The sequence below is a fragment of the Ascidiella aspersa genome, chromosome 1, assembly GCF_963924565.1.
Source record: "Ascidiella aspersa chromosome 1, kaAscAspe10.2, whole genome shotgun sequence".
Classification (NCBI taxonomy): Eukaryota; Metazoa; Chordata; class Ascidiacea; order Phlebobranchia; family Ascidiidae; genus Ascidiella; species Ascidiella aspersa.
Window position 1 is genome coordinate 6,399,083 of NC_139447.1, and position 22,126 is coordinate 6,421,208.

The 22,126-nt window shown below is 37.3% G+C and overlaps 2 protein-coding genes and 7 non-coding genes across 9 annotated transcripts in view; 6 read left to right on the top strand and 3 right to left on the bottom strand.

The window, feature by feature from the left end:
• LOC146166763 (sarcosine dehydrogenase, mitochondrial-like) overlaps positions 1–17,811 on the top strand; it is a 51,195-nt gene extending 33,384 nt beyond the window's left edge. Inside the window, exons 10-17 of the mRNA XM_083384952.1 lie at positions 2,353–2,562; positions 3,938–4,166; positions 12,014–12,161; positions 13,325–13,423; positions 13,818–13,966; positions 15,739–15,913; positions 16,803–16,910; positions 17,643–17,811. Of these exons, the coding sequence (XP_083241078.1) occupies positions 2,353–2,562; positions 3,938–4,166; positions 12,014–12,161; positions 13,325–13,423; positions 13,818–13,966; positions 15,739–15,913; positions 16,803–16,910; positions 17,643–17,805 (1,281 nt within the window). The 3' untranslated portion in view covers positions 17,806–17,811. The remainder of the gene's footprint in view (positions 1–2,352; positions 2,563–3,937; positions 4,167–12,013; positions 12,162–13,324; positions 13,424–13,817; positions 13,967–15,738; positions 15,914–16,802; positions 16,911–17,642) is intronic.
• On the top strand, positions 300–389 carry Trnay-gua (transfer RNA tyrosine (anticodon GUA)). The gene is given in 2 exon segments: positions 300–336; positions 354–389. It is a non-coding gene; the product is annotated as a tRNA-Tyr (tRNA).
• On the top strand, positions 634–724 carry Trnay-gua (transfer RNA tyrosine (anticodon GUA)). The gene is given in 2 exon segments: positions 634–670; positions 689–724. It is a non-coding gene; the product is annotated as a tRNA-Tyr (tRNA).
• Trnay-gua (transfer RNA tyrosine (anticodon GUA)) lies at positions 1,657–1,747 on the top strand. The gene is given in 2 exon segments: positions 1,657–1,693; positions 1,712–1,747. It is a non-coding gene; the product is annotated as a tRNA-Tyr (tRNA).
• On the top strand, positions 1,974–2,064 carry Trnay-gua (transfer RNA tyrosine (anticodon GUA)). The gene is given in 2 exon segments: positions 1,974–2,010; positions 2,029–2,064. It is a non-coding gene; the product is annotated as a tRNA-Tyr (tRNA).
• Positions 9,513–9,603, bottom strand: Trnay-gua (transfer RNA tyrosine (anticodon GUA)). The gene is given in 2 exon segments: positions 9,513–9,548; positions 9,567–9,603. It is a non-coding gene; the product is annotated as a tRNA-Tyr (tRNA).
• On the bottom strand, positions 10,748–10,838 carry Trnay-gua (transfer RNA tyrosine (anticodon GUA)). Its single transcript is given in 2 exon segments — positions 10,748–10,783; positions 10,802–10,838. It is a non-coding gene; the product is annotated as a tRNA-Tyr (tRNA).
• On the bottom strand, positions 11,179–11,268 carry Trnay-gua (transfer RNA tyrosine (anticodon GUA)). Its single transcript is given in 2 exon segments — positions 11,179–11,214; positions 11,232–11,268. It is a non-coding gene; the product is annotated as a tRNA-Tyr (tRNA).
• Positions 17,812–20,734: 2,923 nt separating the features above from the next.
• LOC146166799 (uncharacterized) overlaps positions 20,735–22,126 on the top strand; it is a 36,216-nt gene continuing 34,824 nt past the window's right edge. Inside the window, exons 1-3 of the mRNA XM_083384963.1 lie at positions 20,735–21,009; positions 21,261–21,425; positions 21,956–22,089. Of these exons, the coding sequence (XP_083241089.1) occupies positions 20,931–21,009; positions 21,261–21,425; positions 21,956–22,089 (378 nt within the window). The 5' untranslated portion in view covers positions 20,735–20,930. The remainder of the gene's footprint in view (positions 21,010–21,260; positions 21,426–21,955; positions 22,090–22,126) is intronic.

The following is a 22,126-nucleotide window of genomic DNA, read 5'->3' on the forward strand; positions in this document are numbered from 1 at the left end:
GTCGATTGCATGTCCATTTTTCTCTGGCACCATTTCTGTCCAAATTACCTGCTACATGGTATAACTTCATTAAATTGGTGCTATTTTACACTATTCATCAAACAAAGAGATTGATGATGGCATTACAAGTCAAAATAAATCATGTTTTTTTAACATCTCAAAAATGACGAGGTCTGATAAGCTTTTAGTGCAGGTTATCGAAGAGCTGTTTTATCGGTTTGCTGTAACCGTAATCAATGTAATGGAAGCACTTAATCGTTGGCCTCATACCAATACAATTTTGATAATCTACTGCAGCTCCTTCGATAGCTCAGTTGGTAGAGCGGTGGACTGTAGCGGTTAAAACCACAGAAATCCATAGGTCGCTGGTTCGAATCCGGCTCGAAGGATACATTTTTGTCAACATTTTGCCGTAAGACCGAAATGTATTTATCGATAAACCTATTTCCAGTGGCTAAAGTTTAATTTGATTTCACCCCATATCTCTTTTAATTCGTTTTTTTAGATTTTTGCATTTTATTCGTAAGTATGGACATTGGACATATGTGTTGTATTTCATCAAAACAGCTTAAAACCTATTTGGTTTCATTGGCTGGCTTGACACCAACGTACTCTCGTAACGTTACGTCATCCCCTTCGATAGCTCAGTTGGTAGAGCGGTGGACTGTAGCGGTTTAACAACACAGAAATCCATAGGTCGCTGGTTCGACTCCGGCTCGAAGGATACATTTTGTTATCAACGACTGGCAAAACAACCAAGCCAGGCCCTTATAGCTTTCACAATGTTATCAAAGTATGCAAAGGTACGTGTGAAGCCAATATTTCGGTGTGAGCCAATGAATAGCTGACTATCATTGGCACTCATCTATACTGCTTTTAAACATTTTTCAACAAACATCATACAATAATTCTTTGTTATAAGTTTTAAAAAGTACACCGTTTAGGCAAAGTGATAGCCGTTTGGTGGCGAACATTAATTAATTGGGCGGCATTTTATTTTTTGCTGTGCTGTGAAAATTACAAGAAATTACAGAACGCTTGTCGTTAGCGAGTCTAACCAAACTGTTTTTTTAGTTTGTTGTATACTACGAAAACAGTTGCAGTAGAGGATATTGTTCAAGTTATTCGGTGGGTACCGTCATTCAAGCATATGCGAATGTCACCAAAACACGCTATAAGCAAAATCCGTGTAAGGTCTTCACACTGTGGGTAAAAGTGACAAAAATAAAGTTGTTCAAAAAAGTGCTCTTTGGAGTAAAAATAATACCTTTAAAATGACTTAAACTAATTTACACTCAATTTAATCAAAGGATTTTTTTCTCAATGGGTAACGTAAATTACTTCACCAAGTTACAGCCTTATCGTCTACAGCAAAAGCGCTGTGTTTTTATACTCTCCTGAATCAAACAGGGCATAGTCCAAATGAACTTATGTTTCTATAAATTATTAACAGCCTGGAAATAGTTACGAATGAAAATGGTATTGCATGAGAAACATATCTGTTTTAAACCTTGTAACATGGACGACTTTAAATACGATTAAGTACAGTTTGAAAATTAGCTGTGTTCGCAGGAGTCCATTTAGTTTGCTTGAATGCCATAGCAGCACCCTGTTGTTTGTGCAAGAATAATTTAGTTTCGAAGTGTTTTGGCATCTCCTTCGATAGCTCAGTTGGTAGAGCGGTGGACTGTAGCGGTTTAACAACACAGAAATCCATAGGTCGCTGGTTCGACTCCGGCTCGAAGGATACATTTTGTCGTTAGGTACACCGAAATGTATTTTTCAATAAACTTAGCGCCAGTGGCTTAACTTTGATTTACTTTTACCATCATATATTTTTATTTATTTTGTTTACACTTTGCACTATATCCGTAAGTATGGCATTTATGTTGTAATTACCCGAAACAGCTAAACCCTTTTTGTTTCAATTTGCTGGCTTATGACCAACGTAATCTCGTAACCTTATCGCATCTCCTTCGATAGCTCAGTTGGTAGAGCGGTGGACTGTAGCGGTTTAACAACACAGAAATCCATAGGTCGCTGGTTCGACTCCGGCTCGAAGGACGTTTTTGGTCGTTAGATACACGGAACTGTATTTTTCAAAAAACATATCACCTGTGACTGAAAAAATATAAAAGTGAAATGGAGTCTTAATGCATTCAGTGCAAAACCGTTTTATTTTTAATTAAACTGTTTTGTTTGAAAAATTGAATACTTACTAAATATACACTTATATTTCAATTAGGCCTTCATGGACCCCCAAATGGTTTATATACCCCAGTTTAAGAACCCCTGTAATAGAGGAATCAACAACAAACAACTTGACCTCAACAACACTTCGCTATTTCGCAGATCTTGCTAAATCGAGGTAGCTTTTTCGAACAACGTCACGGCTGGGAGCGACCCGGTTACTTCGTGCCCGAACTTCAACCAGAAACCTTGCAGCTGCGCGAGTACGATTTCTATGGCGCCTACGGCAACGAGAGGACGCGAGATTACCCTTACAGGGATCGCCTGGACCAGGAATATACATTCGAGTATCCCCCGGTTTCTCACGAGCTGGTAGGTGTTTTGTTTGGGATAAACTTGCCGGATAGTGTCACAAATTGCGTTACCCTGTAAAACTACTTTGTAATCCCAGACGTTCCGTTAATTTACCATCTGTCACTGACCATTGTGACGTTATATTCCTATTGTGATAAATAATCGTGCGACCAGTTAACCTGGAGTAACCTGTTTTTTGACGTGACTTTGTGGCAAGGCGTGGCAACAACGCCACGCAATGTAAAACGATACATAAAAGGAGATTAAATGCGCTAAACAACATTTAAAATAAAAATCAATAGAGGACGACGCACAACTCAGTTGATCTTTTTTGTGTGTGTTTGTCGTTTTACTTTGTAATACATTCCCTGGTGAAGGCTTTCGTGATTTTCGACTAAACTGTTCAAAATTTGCTATTTTTTTATAGTCGAAGTGCCACTGCGGGAACACACAATAAGACCTGAAAAGCAATTATACCAAAAGCAGAAAAATTTATAAACCATATAGTATTCAACGACATAATAAAGCCAAATACGCAATAATACCCACGACAGAATAATAACTTAATCGTCTGTTTAAGACATAACTTGTCGGCATACGTCCTGAATTCGTCGGAATGAGGTCTAAACGGCCACAATAACGCTTGAAACTGTAGGTGAGGATATTGGACGATCAGGGGCCATTCGGTCTGGCATCGGCCGTTTTGGTGTCGACGTTTGGGCGCCCTAGTTTCAATGGCGCTGTTAGCGGCCTGCTGTTTTATCACCGTATTTGTCGGCCAGTTTGGGTTTATTGGTGGGTAATTTAATGGGTGGGGTTGGAAAATGAGTTAGGGTTGAAATTATTAGAGGAGTTAGTGATGTACTTAGGGGTGGGGTTTGGGTTAGGTAAAATGTTGTATAGGCCTGATTCTGACGATTTACTGTAGGTCTTATTCCGACGGGTTTAGGAATTATTCCGATTTAAACGGTATTACGGCTATTAGGTGTTAGTCCTAATTTGGTCTTATTGCGAATTGAGTTTTATTGCGATGTTAATCTTGTTCGTCTTTCGCTCTGGATATCTCTTCGCCCTCATCGCGACGCGACTTACCAGAAAATAAGAAGAAAAAACGTTTTGTGGTTTAAATAACTCTTTTAAAAAGTAAAGTAATTTTTTTAAAGAAAAAATACACTAAAGAGTATAACAAATTGCATTGCCCAGAACCACTACCTTTTGTTAAAAAGGAAAAAAAGTATTTGTATTAGTGAAGGAAATATATAATGATGTACTATGAATGTTCAACATTTATAAAAAACACCAAAAATATTTTCGGCACAAAAAATAACAAGTACATTTATTAAATCAAAAACTTTATTTTATTTTATTTCCTTTAATTTAAACCACTTCCAAGATACGCGACGAATCGCTCGCCTGCCGCCGATCTTGCGTGCTCTTTAACACCAGCTACATGGGCCGACTGGTCCTGGCCGGCCCCGACGCCGCCCGGGCCGCTCGGCTCCTCTTCGCCAGTGACGTCACCACTGACGTCAGAGCGACCGCGTGCAAATACACGCTGATGCTGAACTCGGAGGGCGGCATCGAGTCCGACCTGGTCGTTGCAAGAATGCCGGGAAAGCAAGGTGAGATACTTTATTTTCGGCGCTGGAACTTAATTCAGAACTGTCGGTCTGGTGACTGTTTTTTGTGGCTTTCTTGTTAACGTCTCGAACCACATTGCCAACCTTTGTATCTTTTTACGGTTGTTTTTATGTGTGTTATTTAAGTAGGGATTCCTAAACTGGGGTCCGTGGACCCCTTAGGGTACGTGGACTAATTTCTGCGGCCCACGAAAGTCAAATTTAAACCTTATTGTGTACTTAAATAAATATGTTTTCCTAACCAAATATGATGAATTGAAAAAGCTCTTCAACTGAAGTTAGGCTCGACCTCATTTTTATATTTTCACATAAGCTAGACCGCAAACTGCAGGTGTTTAAGTCTACCTATGTTTAAAAACTTTCATGCCTACCCTGGTTGACGCGATACAGGAAAATATTTTAGTGGTCTACGTTAAAAACATATTCACGGACACGTGCATTACAATCTCGGGCAACCAACGGTATCAATTAATCATTGGTAACTTGCGTGCAAAATTAAAGTGCTACTCGAGTTTACGAATGCAAGAACCGCGAAGCAAGTTTGCAGACTTGGACAACTAGATCATTCTAGTTTTCTAATTTAATGGATTAGAGCAAAATGCGACTAATTCTAATTCTAATCTAGTTCGTGAATTGCTTGTGTGCTGTAATTCTAGTTCCAATCTATTTCGTATTTTCCTAAAAATGCTACTTTGCCAAAACATTTAAAACTTAGCACACAAAAAATTACCGTTCACATTCTTATAAGAATAAAATGAGATTGAATTAAATTGATTTTAAACAATTAAATGTAATTCTAGTTTAATTTAAAGTGTAAGTTTTGTTTTTGAAGAATTCAGTAATTCTAATTTGATAAAACATAAAATGATCTAATTCTTATTCTAACCTAATTTTTGAAAAGCTAAATTAATCTAGTTGTCTAAATCTGCAAGTGTGCCTTTGTATTCTGGTTCCTATTGTTTGTATGACTTTTACTAAAAATACCACTTCACTCCCTTGTTTCTTAAAGCACACATTATAACAAACTGCTGACTGAGTTGAAACATTCGGATTGGCAAAACTTTGTCCCTGACTTTTAAAATCGCTATGCTGGGATACTAATTATTTCAAAACCAGTTTTGTAATACAGGGTAGTAAATTAATTAAATAACGTAAGATGTGATGATGTAAGGTCTTCTAACTTCCTTTTTTCCTAATTGCGACAGCAGTTCCTTCATTGTTTTATTCAGAAAAACTACATAGCGAATTTATACACAAAGCTATAGGCGGTTATTTCACACTTCACAGCATTCGTGTAAGCACGACAGTCAGTCAGTTACTCATTGTAGTTTGATGCAAATATCATGTCCATTAAGTTGCTGTCGTCAGTGTTCGAATCTCCTGAGTTTAATTGGGTTGGAACATCACAACGTCTCTTCCTTTTGCACAAGCTGCATATTTCTTAAAAAATGTAACATTTGTATTCAGCGCGTTAAATGGTAAGAGCGCCTAGCTAGGATGATGTCGATTTAACAGCGACTTATTTATTTAAACGAGGAATACACTGCAATCATTTGTTGTTGTTTTTTCACTTATCAAATCAAAATAAAAAAATCGCTCTTCTATTTTACACATGTAGCCCTAACAAATGAAAATACATCATTTAAACCTTGCGTCTCTCGCAGGCGCACCATTATTGTTAATTGACCGTTGAAAACCAGACTACCTTTCATCAGTTCGAATGTCCGTTTTAGTTTATTAGCGGTGTATTTTAAAACAGCCCGCTTCTCCCCATGATATAAGTTTTGGCTACACGAGCATTGATATTCATTAGGCCAGGGGTGTCCAACATGAGGCACGCGACCTAATAGAAATTGGCACGCAAGCTCCCCGAGAAATTCAGCCAATTGTCAAATAAGCTAACTTTGTTATACGGCCAATTGTCATTGTTTATTCACAATACAAAACAATCCCAGCAATTACGACAACAAACAATTACTTCTGATATTATAACACTAAACTGTTTTTATTTTTTGTATAAAAGTTTTGTATAATATAATTTTTAGAAAAAAAAATAGTTGCTAAACTTTGGCACGGGAAGAAGTAATAAGATAAAAGTTGGCACGTCGGCATGTTTCAGTTGGACACCCCTGCATTAGGCCTATTTATTTTGACGAGCAACCTACTTCTAGTAATTCCGCCGTATTTCTTACAGCGTTTCCCATCTATTGCACTGCAGGAAAACAAAATCTAAAAAAGAAGTCCAATCGTTAAATTAAATTTACAGAAATTAAAAGTTATGCGTTTTATAGATGTCCGATAATATACTGATAGATCGTGACCGATACACGATTTCAAGTTATAGTATCGGTACTCGTCCTACACTAGGGGTTCTTAAACTTTTTTTACCGCGCACCCCTAAATTTTCTTTCATCTCGCGTGGACCACTGTAGGCAATTTTTTTTTTAAATGACGTCATAAATTGACGTAACAGTACAAATAAACTTCATAATTCTGCATAATTTGCCGATTTTGGTCTAAAAATGTGAAAGTGAAATGGAGTCTAAATACATTCAGTGCAAACACGTTTTATTTTTATTTGAATTGTTTTCTTTAATAAATTGATTAGGTCTTAAATATACACTAATATTTCAATTAGACCTTCATGGACCCCCTAAAACTAGTTTACGGACCCACAAGGGGTCCATGGACCCCAGTTTAAGAACCCCTGTCCTACACTAGGGTGGTATTGATGCCGATCCGATAACAGACTGACATAGGTAGTTCAGCTGGACGTTTTGCCCTTTTAGTTGTTTTTGCCATATACTTTTTTCTAAAAAAATAAAGTTTGCCAATCGAACAAAAGTAGTGAATTTGTTTGGCAATTAATCGGACAATCGCAATTTTTGTATCCAATATCGGTTATCCATATCTTAATAGCATACAAAGTATCAGACGTTCTTGGTCGGATAAGGTGCGATATGCATAAGATTAATTTCCTAACATAACGATGCAAGCTGTAAAACGACCAACGTCAACTGTCCTAATAGAGTATTTAATAGAGGCAAGCCTTTTTAATGTCACTTACCTGGCCCGAAACTATTCGGCAATAATATCCGGAGCAACAACCGTTGGTTACGTCATTTCTTCTTCCTTCCACCATTGATTCAGCTGGAGAAAACAGAAAAAAAAAACTAAAACAAACAAAAGGAATTTCGAATACCAATAGACCTTAATTAACGCCGACGCAAGAATTTAATAAGATTCATTGGGCAAACAAACAAACACGCCTGCCAGAATACTTTCACCTATTTTAAAAAACAGAACGCTTTCACCTATATTTTTAGAAACAAAATTTCCCACCATTTTGTCGAAGATACCTAATTGAATAAAAATCTAACCAACGCGACAAAAGTTGATTATCGTCGCAACACTTGTTTCAGTTTTGACATTTGAGTTGTACTTCTGGGTCTATGTTCGTGTTTATTTATATGCCGCCTCACGATATTTCTATCGTGCAGACGATACTGTATCTACTTTGGCCAGACTTTTTGTCGATATTTTTATTTTTGGAAAACATGTCAGACTGCTGCGCGAACTTACCAAAGACAAAACCAACCACTGCCATAAAAAATATGCTCGACTTTGAAACCGCCATCCCGTCAGTGTCCGTGTTGGCAAATCAACTGTATAAAGATACCTATACTTTGTACAAAAGCTTTAAAACGAACACAATTCTTTTAGGTTACACCAAAAGACTATTCTCGGCACATTTAATGAGTTCACGAAGAGGCATTACCTAAACACTTGCCCCAGTTACCCTCTGATTTGTCTTTACAACTGTACCCACATCCTTGACACCCCCATACAAGAAGACAACCCGCATCTGTCTGAGAAAGTGCTGATAAAAATTCGCCATTTATACCCGGCGTCGATTAATTAGAAATATTAGGTTTGCTTTTTAAATAAGTGCGATAATTGCAACCCATACAAGAAGACAATCCGCATCTGTCTGAGCAAGTGCTGATAAAACTGCGTCATTTATACCCGGCGTCGGTTAATTAGAAATATTAGGGTTTGCGTTTAAAATAAGTGCGGCATTATCAGCCCGCGTAAAGTTGCGAGAACGCGCGGTATTGTTGAGACTCGTTTTAAAGTTGTCAATCAAACTTGCACCGGACGCCTGGTTCAATCGCCGGTTGTGCTCGTGACAGGAAAGTTACGAACAATTCGTGGATTGTGTGATGTCGAGTCGAAACAGGGGCAAAAAATTCCGGGTCACAAGACTTTCTGGTGATTGTTGAAATCGCGACATTATCCCATTGAACTGCAGACTTCAAGCTGTTCGAGAAAGATTCGAAGGAAACTGAAAGGAAAGCGGCCACCATTGTGAATTGCGCCGCATAATGTCTCAAGGCATCACGTGAAATCGCTTTCTATTGTTTGGAGTTCCTTCAATTTGAAGTGTAGCCGGTTGCAAAGCGAAGCATCGATTGGGATAACAGTCCTTGCCGAGCTTTCTCTTGATTATAATGTCGCTCTTTCTTACAGATAACTAAGCCGTAATTTTGGGGTGTTTAGCACATACCGCATTTTAGGTTATAACGATATTAGTCTATAGGCACAAGAATTTGATTACTCTTAGTGTCTAACACAGTGATTCTCAACCTTTTACGGCTTACGGCACCCCTTAAAAATAATAAATAGATTTTCGGCGCCCTGACTGGAAATTTCGTTAAGTATTTTACTGAAATGTTACTATAAATGGAACTGGAACAACACTCTATTAAGTTGTGTAGGAAAATGTCATTTGATATAATGATCTTTAATCGTACACAAATAGTTGTATGAAGAAGCTTACCAATTGAGCAAAAATCTCAAATGTTCTCAAATACCTATCAGCACCCTTCAGTATTAGAACGCCGCGGCACCCCGGTTGAGAACCACTGGTCTAACGTTCTTTGATTTTCTTTGATAACTGTAAGTATAATAGATAGGGCCTATTGATTTCAAAAGTAAAATAACGAATCCATAATTTCGAATCCAACAATGCCATGTTTCCTGTTAAAAAGTTGAGGTTGGTGGGCATTATAGTTTACCCGCGAGGCGAAGAAAAATCACTAAAAACACATTTTCCGCTCCTTAGAGAAAATTAACAACGTTTGATATTTGGTTCAAGGTTAAAACAATAGTCTTTTTAAGCTGTTTCGGGGATTAAAACGTATATAACATTTTAACAGAAAAAATCGATACAAAACAGTAAAATTGAGATGTGGCGAATTTGAAGCTCAGTCACTGTTGATAAGTTTATCGAAAAATACATTTCGGTGTACCTAACGACAAAACATATCCTTCGAGCCGGAGTCGAACCAGCGACCTATGGATTTCTGTGTTGTTAAACCGCTACAGTCCACCGCTCTACCAACTGAGCTATCGAAGGGACGGAAAAACACTTAAATTAAGTTGCTATTATGCAGCTGTTACGGTTTGCAACCACGTATCCTCTCTGAAAGGGGACTGTTTACGTCGCTTTACATGATTCATTTCTATTCGAATAAGTTGTTTTAGATTTCTCTTTATACCCTTTGAGGTTCTTTCAAGGCAGGGTTCGGCAACCTACGGCCCGCGGCCCACAGATGTAATTCATCCGGCCCGCCGCCTCTTTGACAAATTAGACATTATTTCACATACGTTTTGACTATTTTAACTAAACTTTTTCGCGCTTCGCGCCAATGATCTTTCTCCGTCTGATTTGTTTACGTTTTGATGCTGTCTTTTCAATTAGATTAGCCAAAGTGCGTCGCGGAAAAACGGAAAACGTATTCAAAAATATTGGACGTATCTTTTTTAACATTTTTTTATTTTCGGTAACTTGCAAGAATTTAAGAGAAATGCCTGTATACCAAAAAAATCGCGCTCGCTTAGCTCGCTAGTTGTGCCTTCACATAAAAAAACGTTTACAAACATTGAGCTAGCTTAACTTTAAATGTAATCGCGTTTCCCAAAATAGTTTTAGTACACTTTTCATTACTGGTATGGATGACGACGTTGTAAACTCGAATTTCAAACCAAACAAACGCTTTTTTTCGCGCTTTGCGCCAACACTTAACTGTCTCCTTTAAACGTAATTAAACACGTTTTAAGTGCAAAAACGATCCAAGGCCCGGCAGATTCACAGTTCTTCTAACATGAAAATAACACAATTCTTAGTTATCATTTTGTGCGGCCCGCAGAGACCTTTCTGAGTTTGGTTTTGGCCCGCGACTAGAAAAAGGTTGCCGACCCCTGTTTTAAGGTATCTGTGACGGATTGCAATATAACCGCATATCTTCATTGGCAAGGGACTGTTTGTGTTGTTGGACCTATGGATATCTGCGTTTCCAACTATTGTAGTCCACCGAAGGGGACACAATAACGATTCTAGAGGACGTTGATGTCAAGCCAGCATATAAAAATTTAAGCTGTTTCGGGGATTTACAACAAACGATATACTTTTATAATTAAAATGAAACGCAAAAAATCTAAACAAAATATTAAAAAGTCAAGGGTTGAAACCAACTCCAAGCTCAGTCAGACTAAAAGTATCCTTCGAGCCGGAGTCGAACCAGCGACCTATGGATTTCTGTGTTTTTAAACCGCTACAGTCCACCGCTCTACCAACTGAGCTATCGAAGGGATGAAAAAACACTTCTAAAGTAAGTATTACTGCGGTGATGGGTTGCAGCATAACGGCATATCGCCATATCCTCATTGGCAGGGGACTCTACGATTTCTGTGAGTTTAGCCGCTACAGTCCACTTTTATACAGGAGACGCAACACAGATTCTAGAGTAGGCTAATGAAAACAAATAGGTTTTAAGCTGTTTTCGGGAAATTATTACATATGACATACGAAAAATGCTGAAAAACTAAACAAAACGATTAAAAAAAGATGGGGTGAGTCCAATTGAAAGTTCAGTTACTGGTTATATGTTTATCGAGAAATACAGTTTTGTGTACCGAAGGACAAAACATATCCTTCGAGCCGGAGTCGAACCAGCGACCTATGGATTTCTGTGGTTTTAACCGCTACAGTCCACCGCTCTACCAACTGAGCTATCGAAGGGGATGCTATACGGTTACGAGAGTACGTAAGTGTCAAGCCATGCGATGTGACTTCAGTGGAATTAAAAAGGTTTGCTTTGTACCACTGAAGTAATGGCTTTTTAAACTATGAAGAGCTTTTCAAGTGGTTGCGCGAGCACTGTAGCGAGATGTGCCAATGGAATTGTTTATCGCTGCCAGCAAAATAAATATTGCTGCTCCACAATAATGACCACCCACCCACATGCGTAAAAAATGTACCGGACAACATATCAATTGATGCTGTTTAATCATTGTGGCTCCTTAAGTAGCTCGATTGCTGATAAATGCCCTGTTGTCCGATGGTGCAGTTTTGCACTGGTAACTCCGTTACGTCGCAGGTTATTGTAAACTACGGCGGCGTATATAGCTTTGTCAATAAAAATCTATACTAGTAAGGCCATACACTCAAATCAAAAAAGTAACAATAAAATATAAAGATTAGTAAATTAAAATCAATACTTTTTATTTTTTTATTTTATGTTCCTAATATCCATTCTATACTGCTGTGTTAACTCAGATTTTCTGATGATGCCTTTGCTGGCGAAATAGACATAGTTAAAGTGTCTGGCCTTAATACATTTATGGAGTGTCCGACCTTAATACTAGTATTGGCAAATCGTACTCTGCTATTGAGTGATCGTCTTCATTTATTTGTTATAGGGTTGATTTTTTTAGTTTGCTTTTTTTGCACAGTTTTCCTTCATTGTTTTTACATCTCTTCTCAGGTGACGAGTACCACATGATAGTGGGCGGTGCGACCACCGAGTACTGCAAGGCGCACGTTAACGACGTTCTGAGAAGGACCGAGCTGAAATGTCAAGTCGAAGACCGCACCGACCAAAGCTCAATACTCAGTCTGCAAGGACCCAAGAGGTAGAATAAGCAGTGAAGTCAACAAGCCATTTTGAAATAGTTAAAGTCCAATTCAAGTAATTCGTAAAATAAAATCCAGCAGTGAAGTCCTTGTCATATAAATTAAAAGTTAAACTACTAAAATTGGTAAACTTGCTCGATTACAAGCAAGATCTCAACTAAAAATAAACAAACTTAACACATAACAAGCAGATTGTTTTATGTATAAAAATCAAGATAAATACCATAACTTTATAAAAAAATTGCCGATTAGCAGCACTTCATTTTAACCAGAGTCGTTTGTCCGAAATTCAAGTCAAGTCTTTTTCCCCAAAGACTTAAGTCAAGTCACATCATTTGAAAGCAGTAACCTAAGTGCACTTGCATCAAGTCATTCACTTAAGTCATTATAACACTGGGAATAAGGTCTATTTCAGGTTAGCACTTCCTGAACAGTGCGGTCCCTGTTGTACACCAATACGACAGGGGCGAATTCAAGGAAGGGGAGTGTGACAATGCCGTCCTCCAAATTATTTATGCTCCTTATTTACCTAAATATAAGTTTTTGTCGCGCTTCGCGCCAATCTAACTTTAGTATGCCTTAATCCATTTTGTTGAAATCGGTTTAGCCCGAAGGCGTCGTGCGTTTCAATACACCTTTGAAAATAATTTTTTTTTTTTTTTTGGAGGCAACCGAAACGATACAAAGGCGTTTTTTTCACGACGCAAGTTTTTTTTCCGCCTTTTCAAATATACAAATATGTTACGTTTTGAAGTCACTTTGTGGCGTTATCCCTGAAATTTTTATAAAAATTTTCATGCTAACAAGGAAAAATAAGGCCATTAAGGTTTAAACCTTACTAATGAGTGGATTAAAATCTTTAGCCCACTTTAATTATTAAACAGGGATTGAAATCAGCCACGCTTAAAGTTGCCATAAATTTTTTGGGAAACGGATTGGCCGTATGGAAAGTGGAAACTATGCCACCCTTCAAAGCTTTATGAATGGAAGTCTTGTGGACTCCATATAAAAAAACGTTTTAAAATATCAACGTTTCGATTGTTTCAGCTTTTACTCATAAATATGCACTATATATAGTTATAACAAAAAACAATTTTAGTTTGACCAAGTACACGAAATATAATGTTGTGTATAAAGATTGTTTTTTTGTTTGTTTTTTTAGTCGAAAGGTTCTGAGAAAACTCATCGCAAATGTCGACTCGCTAAAGTATGGCCACTGGATGTCGACAGAGATCGCTGGTGTGAAGGCAACTTTGATGAGGTAAAGGCATGAAGTTGTGTGGCCGTGGTTACCGGAAAATTTGTAAAGTTTTAGATTTTTTGTGAATTATTAGATTCTAACTTTTATTGGCCAATGTACTACTTCAAATAACCATGGTGTGCTTACCTCAAAACTTAGAACTTCTGTCATTTATAAGATTATGACTTTTGTTGGCCAGTGTACTCCTTGAAATGGCCATGGTGCGGTTAACTCAAAACTTATAATATTTTTTAGAACTTTTGTTATTTATAAGATTATGACTTTTGTTGGCAGTTTTACTACGTCACAAGACCAGGGTGCAGTAATACTTATGTGCCTAGGTTTTCTTATGAAGCGGATACCTTGCATTGCCGTACTTATGAAAACATCCTCATATTTCCTGTTAACATGTTAGGCTATCCTTCGTTGGCGAGCTAGGCTTTGAAGTGCACTGCACCAATCAGGAAGCGCCACGTGTGTACGAGGCACTCATGACGGAAGCAGTGAAGCATGGCGCACGTGACGCAGGCTACCGAGCGATGGAGTGTCTCAGCATTGAAGCAGGTGACAAATTATTTTCGTTATTAACTTAGTTCTACAATACGCTATAAACCAGTGCTTTTCAATCTTTAAAACAGGGGTTCTTAAACTTTTTTTTACCGCGGACCCCTAAAATTTTCTTTTAGCTCGCATGGACCACTGTAGGCTAAAAAAATTCGAAAATGACGTCATAAATTGACGTCACAGTACAAATAAACTTTATAATTTTGCTGATTTTGGTCCGAAAATGGGAAGTGAAATTAAGTCTAAATACATTCAGTGCAAACACGTTTTGTTTTTAATTAAATTGTTTTTTTTTTATAAATTGATTACTTCGTTAGTATACACTAATATTTCAATTGGGCTTTCATGGACCCCCTAAAGCTAATTTACGCACTCCAAAGAACCCCTGCTTTAAAAGAACCGTTCGCACTTTATTATTTCGAAAAAGTTTTATCCGCACGAACTAAGCACAGAAAGTTGCAAACCTTGAGTTTTCCCTATTTGTGAAATAACAATGTGAGGCTTTGTGTGTTAAAACCAGGGCTGCGGAGTCGGTTAAAAAAATCTGAGTCCAAATCCCGAGTCCGACTCCGACAATTAAAATAAACCTGAATCCGACTACCGAATCCTGAGTCCGACTCCGGCTAAATGTGCTAATTTCGTCGAGCCCCGAATAAGGCGCCGACTCTACAGGCTGTATTTCACCAATTTACGTAACTAATTTAAAATGTATTTTTAGCAATTCACGCATAAGGGTGTCATATAATTCATTTACTCTTTGGTTGGAATATATTTAACCTTTTGCTATTACACTTTTACGATTTACAGTTGGCGGCAATATCGGTTTTAAATTTGGAACTGCGCATGCGCACGTCCGACTCGGGTCTCGAGTAGTTTTACGTGGTCTTACTCGAGTCCCGAGTCCGACTCCAGCAAAACAAACCGACTTCGTCGAGTCCCGATTCCCGAGTCCGACTCCGCAGCCCTGATTAAAACCGTGAGCCTCTACCGATATATAATAAATAGCCTAAGCTGCAATGAACCACTATACGAGCCGAATTACTATACCTGTAAGTTGTAACATAAGTGGGCGCACCAGCTTATATGATTACTCTATTACATATAATGAAAAATAATAATATGCACCATCTTCACCCGCACGACGTTTGCCAACCGCATTACAATTTATTTTATCCGCGCAAGTGCGCACCATCCCTCGGGTTGAAAAGCATTGATGCGCTAAACGATTATTTGTCGAGGTCGATTGTTTGTAGTTATTCGTATGTGCATAGGTGTAACCCCAAAAACATTCGTAACCTGGGTGTTTGCACGGAGTAAATCTCTTTATTTTATCAAGGCAGCGGTTCTCAATGTTTTTACCTGGCGATCCCATTTTGCTTTCCTAAAATTACAGAGGTCCAATTAAGTTTTAAAACAAAGAAATTAAAATAGATCACATTGTAATTACTATAACGTTCACATTACTACTCGCATAAACTGTACTTTTTTAAAAGCTGCCTAAAGCGATTAATTTATTTACATGAAAGTCAGTGAGAAGGATTTCCCGGCAGTTTAGAAACACAGCTTTAAGGCAATTATAATCTTTACACTTTATCGATGAATATGAAAACGGGATATCACCATTTTCTTTCAAAATAAGACAAGGTGTACCGATTTTCGCGTGTAATCGTAATGCAACCGGCAATGCCGTTTTGTCGTTCGTTGGTTTGCTAATCACCATTTTAGTATAATGTTTGTTTAAACCAGTATGCGTAACTTTCGTTTTGCTTTAGGTTTGCATCACTGGGGCCACACCCTACGCATCGACGACACGCCGCTGGAGGCGCGCTTGCTGCACCTTTGTGACGTCACAGCGGAAGGGGTCGCGAGTTACGTTGGCGCCGAGGCGGTGGCCAAGATGAGAAAGGGGCGTCCACGAAAGATTCTCGCGCACTTCACAGTAGAAAAGTAAGGCCTGTAGTTGTTTTGTGTCTAATCTAACCTAGCCCTTGTCTAACCCACAGCTAATCAAAAGTAATACTCAACGGCCGCAGCTTATGCACCCCTACTCTGAACTATTGCAAAAAATATATAATTTTAAACTATTTGGGCAAAACGTGAAAAAATTGCGGTTAATTGGTTGACAATTTTAAATCAAAGTTAACTAATAGTATTGAATTTATTTCTTACAAGGTATGGTACTTTTGTTGTGAGTGCGCTAAGTTATCTAAATTTTCATAGTTCATAAATAGTTTATTTTCTTATTGTGTTACAAGCCAAAAAGTTTAAAGGCACACTGACAGCAAGGGAAAGTTTTAACCGACCTTGGTTTGCATTTAGAAATAAAACAAACCTTGACTCTAACCTAGAGCCCTTAACAATAGCCGAATCAGTGTTTCTTAAACTTTAAGGCGTTATTTTATGTTTTGTTATATTTCAAACGGTATACAATCGCGTGTATGGAACAGGTGTATGGTAAACCAGCGGTCCGCAACTGCTGGCTAAAGTGTTCTTTGCCGCGCCACACGATAGTACTAACTAAACAATTATTCTTAAATATTATTGTATTTTGACTGATTAGAATATTTTCAGTTTAGAGTTTTTCTATTTATCCTTTAGCTTTAAAGATCATGTCGTATAGGCTTTAGCCGATTGCGATGGATAAGCTGGAAAAGCTGAATAAGCTAAAAAAACATCTATAGTTGTAACACACATTTCGTACCTTAGTTTGTAGCGCGCTACACTTCACATTTGTTCTCCGCGAACAAGCCTATGTTTTCTTTATGAAGCACGTACTTGTGCAATGTGCATACACCAAATCAAAAACTGAGCGCGCGCTCTTTTTATCTTGTTGTAGGCCGGTTCAACTTTTCGGGGAAGAGGCGATCTGGCGAGACGGTGAGGCGGTTGGACACACCAGGAATGCCGCACACGGGTTCGCACTCGACAAAGAGGTCGCCATGGGGTGAGAAGCGCGATCGTTAAAGTTGCCTTTTGTTGTGTCTTTGAATTTGGATTGAGAAAAACAAGCATAGCTGTACAAAGCGCTAAACAAGTTTTTGGAAATATATACTTATTCATCCTTAAGTTCTCGACTTGATGATTTCTCTTCGTCTAACCACAACCTCCAGCCGAATGCAATTATTATACTAGAAATTATTTAGAAAATTACAGCACGAACAGAATTTTTGCTCAGTAGTCTCTGCAGGGCATTCCGGCAGTTTTCTATTGACTTGCGGGAATGACTTGACTTAAGTCTTTTGGACAATCAACTTCGCCTGGTCTTAATTCATTGAGTTAAATGACGTTGTTTTTTCATGAAACAATTTGTTATAAAAATGAGCTGTTTATCTCAAGTTTGTCACGAAAAATGATTAGATTGCAACACTTTGTTTTTTGCTAGTTTTTAGTTGGATTATTGTTCATAATTGGACAAGTTTACCAATTCTAATGATTTATCGTTTTGTTTTAATATCAAATGTCTGGGACTTGACTCGGTCAACTGATGACTTGAACCGGGACTTGATTTGTTATTTTTATTTGACTCGGACATTATTATTTTTATTGACTTGGACTTCTGACTTCATGCAAGAAACATAATTTCGGACAGCTGCGCTATGACCGACATGTATAAATTGGTCTATATCACGTCTAGAACCACTTATCCACTGAAAGCTGATCGATATTTTTGCCCCAGTTACATCGACACTTCACACATGGAGGAGGGACAAACCGTCGACCAATATATCCTGAGCGGCAGCTACCAAATCGAGAGAATGTGCGCGAAACACGCGGCGACAGCCTTCGTGTCAAGTCCGTTTGATCCACAGCGCAAAAGAGTGCGGGGAATTTACAAATGAAGCCAGAAGATCTTTTTCCACATCCACTAATTTTTTTTTAATTATGGCCGTCGGACTCTTTGCGAAATTTTGCGTCTGTACTACAATTTTAGCTCGCTTCAAGTGGTATGCTTTATGGTCGCAAATTAATATTTTTTAAGAGCTTCGCGGCTGAAATATTTGTTTTTCTTTTTATGTGTGCAAAACTGCGCAGTCTTTCTTCCCACCTGCAAAAGTTGCTTTCTTGAATTTCGTTAACTGTGCAAGTGGAAATCAAGCTGCATGACCTTAATTAAATTGCTCAAATCGTTTTACTGCATCTTTTGATCGCTATTTACCATTGTTAAGCTTTTTTGGTGCCATTGATTTCTTATGTGCGTTTAACTGCCAAATCGCATACGTAATTACTCGTAATTTTTTTTATGAAATTTCTTTTTTATAAATTTTCTTGGTACTTTCAGTGATATAATTCGTCGGGTACGCTAAGTTTATTGGTGCGTTTTTTTTTAAATCGATAATAAGTTTTTTTGTGCGTGTGTAATTTGTCCTGTGAAAGTGAAAATGTACTTTAAACCTAAACTCAAATCACTGACACCTACCTTGAATTTTGTGTTTTGAGTTTTTGGTTATGAGTTGACATGTTCACGTTGAGTAGCCAATCATAAGTAATATGCAATTACCTTAGATTTAGAATTTGCTTTTAAAAAACTATTGTTTAGGCTAATAAAAAAACTGTTTAATTTACATTGTGCAACATTCCTAATGTGTTGAATGGCTGAAAGCTGTTTTTTTTAATTATGAAAGCAAATAAAAACAGACTGCTGCAACTATACTTTCCATTATAGCGGCAACAGACGTCGTAAGCGTGTGTAAGCTACTAGTTCCCATGCGATAGGGCATGCCCCAGTTGTCTTTACATATTATGTGTCATAATGCTTAATGCATTTTTGTAGCCTTCACATAGTCTGTCTTTTCAATATTTTCTTTCAATAGAATCACATCTGTAATTTGTGCGCTGCAATAGAAATAAATCAGATAACCTCTCGCGGGGTGTAATTTTCTGGCTGCTCTGCACGACCAGGCAATAGTCTCACGAAATCAGAGCTAATCAAATAACCTTTTTCAGCCAGCAACCTAGCACCATCATAATATTGATCCTATTAACGACTTATTACAACCAAAATGAATTGTTTTTCCCAGTAAAACGTTTTTTTCGTGCCCTTTGCCTTCTTTGATCAAGTAAGGAGAGTCAAACTATGATGTGCAATTTGTTGGAAAGATATTTGTTAGTTTTCGCACTGAATTTTAAATATCGTTCAATAAATAATAAAATAGTCCCCGGGCCTCACTACACTATGGAAACCATAGCTTGCAATCTATATCGTCATAGGAGAAGCCATCGAAGGCCTCGATCATTCCTTTTCACCATGGCTTCAAGTAAATTTAATAAACTTTGTTTTTTACCGCCACAGCGTATGATCTGTATATAAAGACATTGATAAGAAGCACCACAAAATAAAAGGTCGTAGGATAGATGATTTTTTACACATCAAAGGTTTGAACTGCTTCATTTTTAAATTTGTAATTGTTTTGCATACCGCACCGTATTGATTTAAATTTTGAAATATGCGAACCAGATATGCCATTATATCATGTTCATGTATACATGATATCAGAATAAGTACTTTTGCCAATACAATAATTGCTAAGGAGGTTATTAGAAAATTACAAAATATAATTTACACGTAAAGTCAGTTGACAGCTCTAAAAGCGTCTGGTCATAGAAAGCTTACAAAAGAAGCCGAACAGCTGATCGCAGGCGTTTCTATGACATCACATTCAGTCAAGCGAGACGTATAAATCCACCTAAACTGATACCGCTGTTCAGCGCGAAATTTGTCGAGCGCGACTGGCGATAGGATTCCTGTTTTAGGTCTTGTAGACATTGTTTACGTTTTCTTTGTGCGACAATCGAGGTTGACAGCAGGGGAGCTTTTTGGCTGTGTTAATTTACAGAATTCTGAAAGCTTTCCTCTAATCGTTTTAGTTGAAACTTTAAATTGGTTGTACGAGTACAAGTTGGAAGTGGCTATTTGACTGGATCGCTCTTTTACGCTTGCACCAATCCGTGATTATTTATTGATTTGGGTTAAATTTGGGGTTGGCATTTGGGTTTGGGTGCTTGTAGTATTAGATTTTGCATAAGTTTTGCATAATTTCAAAGATTTTAAAATGTTGATTTAAATTAATTTGTTTGCTTGGTAAATAGCCCCATGGAGTCCCTATATCGACTATTTGACTGGATCACTTTTTTATGCTTGCACTGTCAGTAATTATATGTCGATTTGGATTACTTTAATGTTCGTGTGAATAGCCTCTTCGGTAATAGTATGGAAAAAAACATGTAGATTTTTTGTAACAACTCGTGTGATTAAACGGCACAGGGCTGTGTATGTCACTCTGCTTTATCATAGTCTATATTATTGGCTTGTTTATTTTGATTGAAATCTATTATTTAAACAACTGGTTTACCTCAAGTGTAACTTTTTCGTTTTTTTATTGTGAAAAATTACAAAATTTTTGTTTTGCTGTCGATTGAGAATTGTGGCACTGTCTCTCAAGCAGGTACCACTTTTCTCTTGTGACAATCTAAAATCTGTCTTGTTGGCAGTTATTTTTTCTAAAAAAAACATTGATTTATGATTGGGAACAAGTCAAGTCAAGCAAGATATATAATTGTTTTGACTACCTAATTTGTATTTGTTTAGGCAATTTTGTACAACCTGTATTTTGCCTAAATGCAAGTCTAACAACACTGAAAATTGACATTTATTGACAAACCAATACTAAGAGTACGCTAGCAAAGACTCTTTTTGGGTGTTGATTATATAAATTTGTCACTTTTATAACGTTTTACAAGCATTTGGACATCTTCATTTTAATATATTGACCTAAAACGAAGTACAGAATCACCGTGATTGTCTACTTTACTGTATAAATGTACATGCCAATGGTAAATTATATATGCTGAGTAAAAGGAAATGGACAATTAAAAGCAATTGTTCATCAATATGGTACTGTGAATCATCTCGCAACTACCAACTGCACTACATAGAATCAAATGGGTCCGGAATTTAAATGTTGCAATGATGTCGTATGAAACAAAAAAGTCAACCAGCTTCGCAGACATTATCTCTTTTTGTGCGGATACCCAGTCTGAAAGAGGTGATTCTTTTACAACTTTCTTTCCAAACAATGCAGTACTATGTTTATTTTGCAGCTGTAAACCTAATTATTCCAAACGAATAATTGGAATTTTTATTAATTCAACAAGTTTTGCCCACAACAAGTTAATTATTGGTTTCAGTGTTATTTATAATTATCCAATGGATAATTACCACCTTCAAACTAACCATTGAAATCAATATCCGATTGATATCAATTCAAACTAACCCATTTTTTATGTGCATGACTAGGCCTTAGTCCTGTGACTAGCCATAATGATCTCTACCTGGAAACCAAGAGTTTGCATGCTAAAAGCCCTGCAAACATGCTTGAAAGGCAGAGATTTGCATCGCCTCTAGACAAAGAGGCCCATGACCTTGCTGCAAGAAAAAGACATGCTGTTATGGACACCACAGGTTGCTTTAAAGGGATAACCTGTTTTTTTACATTAAATGAGTATATTTGAATAATGATGCACTGTATGTGTGATAATATAAATCACCATGACCCTTGAAAGATAAATATCGACCTTATTTGATGATTAGTAACAGCAGAATACTCTAGCAAAGCTAGCAATTCACGTCCCACACAATTAAAAGATCTTAAAAGATATATATATATATATATTTTGCCCAAAAAGTCATTGTCAGTATGCTAGAGTATTCTGCTGAACTATTTGAATAATGATGTGAAAATCTTAACGTTTTGTTTGTAGGGAAATATACCTAAACAAATAGTTTGATTGCAGGTATACATTTTAAAGTATGCATTTTGTTAAGTCAAAGTAATAGTTTTGTACACATTTTATCAATAAATGTTGTATAATTAGGTGTGGTTTTACTTGATTAATGTTTGGTTTTTTGCAACTGGGGTAAACTATAATTGATACATGCATTGCTATAGTAAGTTGTACTTACTCCACAGCACTGTTCTTCTTTTTTTACAGAGAAAAACTGGAAAGTAAACCTCCGTTCAAAAATTGAAACCGATCTAGCCGACCAAGTTCAACAGGCGCTTGCTCCTATATTGGGCCCGAAGAAAAAAGATAAAAAGAAATTGGAAAGGCAAAAGAATATACAGGTAAGAGATGTATCAACACCCGAATTGTAAATCAAGT